At 42.4% G+C, this 2,500-nt stretch overlaps 1 protein-coding gene across 1 annotated transcript in view; it reads left to right on the top strand.

Moving 5' to 3' along the window:
- lama1 (laminin, alpha 1) overlaps window positions 1-2,500 on the top strand; it is a 40,927-nt gene that overhangs the window by 21,339 nt on the left and 17,088 nt on the right. The window contains exons 31-35 of the mRNA XM_065949069.1: window positions 129-247; window positions 714-803; window positions 958-1,151; window positions 1,359-1,501; window positions 2,174-2,272. Of these exons, the coding sequence (XP_065805141.1) occupies window positions 129-247; window positions 714-803; window positions 958-1,151; window positions 1,359-1,501; window positions 2,174-2,272 (645 nt within the window). The remainder of the gene's footprint in view (window positions 1-128; window positions 248-713; window positions 804-957; window positions 1,152-1,358; window positions 1,502-2,173; window positions 2,273-2,500) is intronic.

Consider the following 2,500-nt stretch of genomic DNA (forward strand, 5'->3'; position numbering starts at 1 on the left):
TTACAAAAAGCAGGTAAAAGACCTTACTCATTGTTATACTAAAGAACAGGTACAATTTGTTATTGGCTCTTTAAATTGTCATGTTAATGTGATATAAATAAAGGTTTATCTTTTCTTATCTTATCCAGGGCTGTAAACATCATACCAGTGGGCGGAGCTGTGAGCTGTGTGCCCCGGGGTATTATGGGAACGTCAGTGGCTCCATCAGTGATTGCTCCCTCTGTGCCTGCCCCATAAGGGACAACAGGTAACACTGCAGGCTGTTTAAATGTCACCTTTAAAGGAAGAATATGTGATTTTTCACACTTAAATGTAGCAGAAATCAAGAATATGAATTGAGGGACTAAAGAAAAAAAGAATAACATATTGTACTCAGTGATTATTTGAATGTCACGTAAGAGTTTTAGATCACGGTCATTTCAGGTAAATTTACCTGCAGTGTGAAGATACGAGCATAATAAAGATCGCTACCATTAGCATGCTAACACAACAACAGCGCGAGTTGTTTTGGTTTCATGCTGGTGCTCAAGGGCGACACCTGCTGGATCAAAACATTTCATATTCTTCCTTTAACATTTAGTTTGTTTAGTTGGTTCTAAGAGTGTGTTTGTGTGCCTGTGTGTGCCTGTGTGTGTGTGTGTGTGTGTGTTTGCGTGTGCCTGTGTGTGCCTGTGTGTGTGTTTGTGTGTGTGTGTGTGTTTGTGTGTGTGTAGTTTCAGTCCCACCTGTGTGTCAGAGGGAACATTGGGTGATTTCCGCTGCACTTCCTGTCTCGAGGGATACGAGGGGAGATACTGTGAGAGGTGAGAGTGATTACATCTTACCTGTCTCTTGTGACGTCACCAGCCTCATGTTGTCAGCTGACTGTTACATCATCACTTTATGCCATATTTACCCAATCATTGTAGCTTATCAGGTAATCTTTCTAAAAAACTGACTGTCACCGCCCCCCTGCAGGTGTTCGGTTGGTTACTATGGATACCCATCATTGCCCGGCGGTATGTGTTCACGATGCAATTGCAGTGGGTGGGGCTCCCTGCAGCTGCTATGTGATTCGCAGACAGGACAGTGTGACTGTAAGGCCGGGGTCAGAGGTCAGTCATGTGACCAGTGTGACGAGAGGCACATTCTTCAGGGAGAAGAGTGTGTGTGTAAGTCACAACAACTCACACACACACACACACACACACACACACACACACATACATATGTTCAGGTATTATGTCTAATTGCTAATTGGAGGTGTCTGTCTGTGTGCTTGTGTGTGTGTGTGTGTGTGTGTGTGTGTGTGTGTGTGTGTGTGTGTGTGTGTGTGTGTGTGTGTGTGTGTGTGTGTGTGTGTGTGTGTGTGTCGCCAGCCTGTGATGACGAGTGTTCTGGGGTTCTGTTGGACGATCTGGACAAAGTACACGACCATTTCCTGTCTGTGAACCTGAGCAGCATCACTATTGCAGCGTCAAGTCAGCTGGTGATGCTGGAGAAGCAGATCAGAGACTTTCAGGTACACACTCAGAAAAAACACGCACACACACTGAAATCTTCCTTCACCCAATAACAGCGTTTACCTGTCAGTCATGGTGGGCGGGGTCTCTGGGGGTCAGGAAATTACCTAAAAAAGTCAATGCATCAATCCAAGATGGCTGATGAAGTGAGTGAATTATTGTTACTAGATGCAATGTATAATTCAATAAACGAAGCCAGTAAAAGAGTGTACTGTTGAGCAGAATCCAGCTTCATCTTGTGCACAAAGATCATGCAGGTAGGTCACTGGTCATAGGATATCAACTTCATGCCAACACCCGCTTGCTTGCTTGCAGTGGATTTTCCTGACTCCTGAAAGTCTGGCTACACTCGTGGTGAGAATTTGAGCGTTTTGCATGAAGTCATGCTGTTCAGGGTTTACAGTGCCTATGTAAATGGGTTAATGACAGACTGTATAACACAATCACACCTCCCAACACTGCCCTCTAGAGTAGGGTGAAGTCTTAGCCATCTGCAGGGTTAGGATTTGGGTAATGTCCAGAGTAGGTTCTGATGAAACCAGGAAACCTTAAGCACAGATAAATAGGGTTATGATAAACAACAACCACCACTACAGCTACTAATAAAAACTTGTGCAAGTTAAGCTACATAACATTTAAAGTAACATTTTACCTGCTGGTGTTTTGTACAGGTGGTGTTTTCGAAAAACAATTCTATTTCCCTGGGTCTGTCCGGAGCGGAAGTTCAGCTAAATCATTTGACCTCTGACCTCAGTGATGTGCTACAGCAGGTATCCATGGTTACTCTGTCAAAAGATTATAACATAAAATGTATATTCTGTGATCATATGTTCTCAAAAACATAAAACTGCCTAATAATCATTATTGGTAAATTATTCATAAATATTACATAAATAACACAGTATCATCTGTAAACATAGATTATAACATGTAGAACACAGTATCATCTGTAAACATACATTATAACATATAGAACACAGTATCATCTGTAAACATAG

This window comes from Labrus bergylta, chromosome 20, assembly GCF_963930695.1.
Source record: "Labrus bergylta chromosome 20, fLabBer1.1, whole genome shotgun sequence".
Taxonomy (NCBI): Eukaryota; Metazoa; Chordata; class Actinopteri; order Labriformes; family Labridae; genus Labrus; species Labrus bergylta.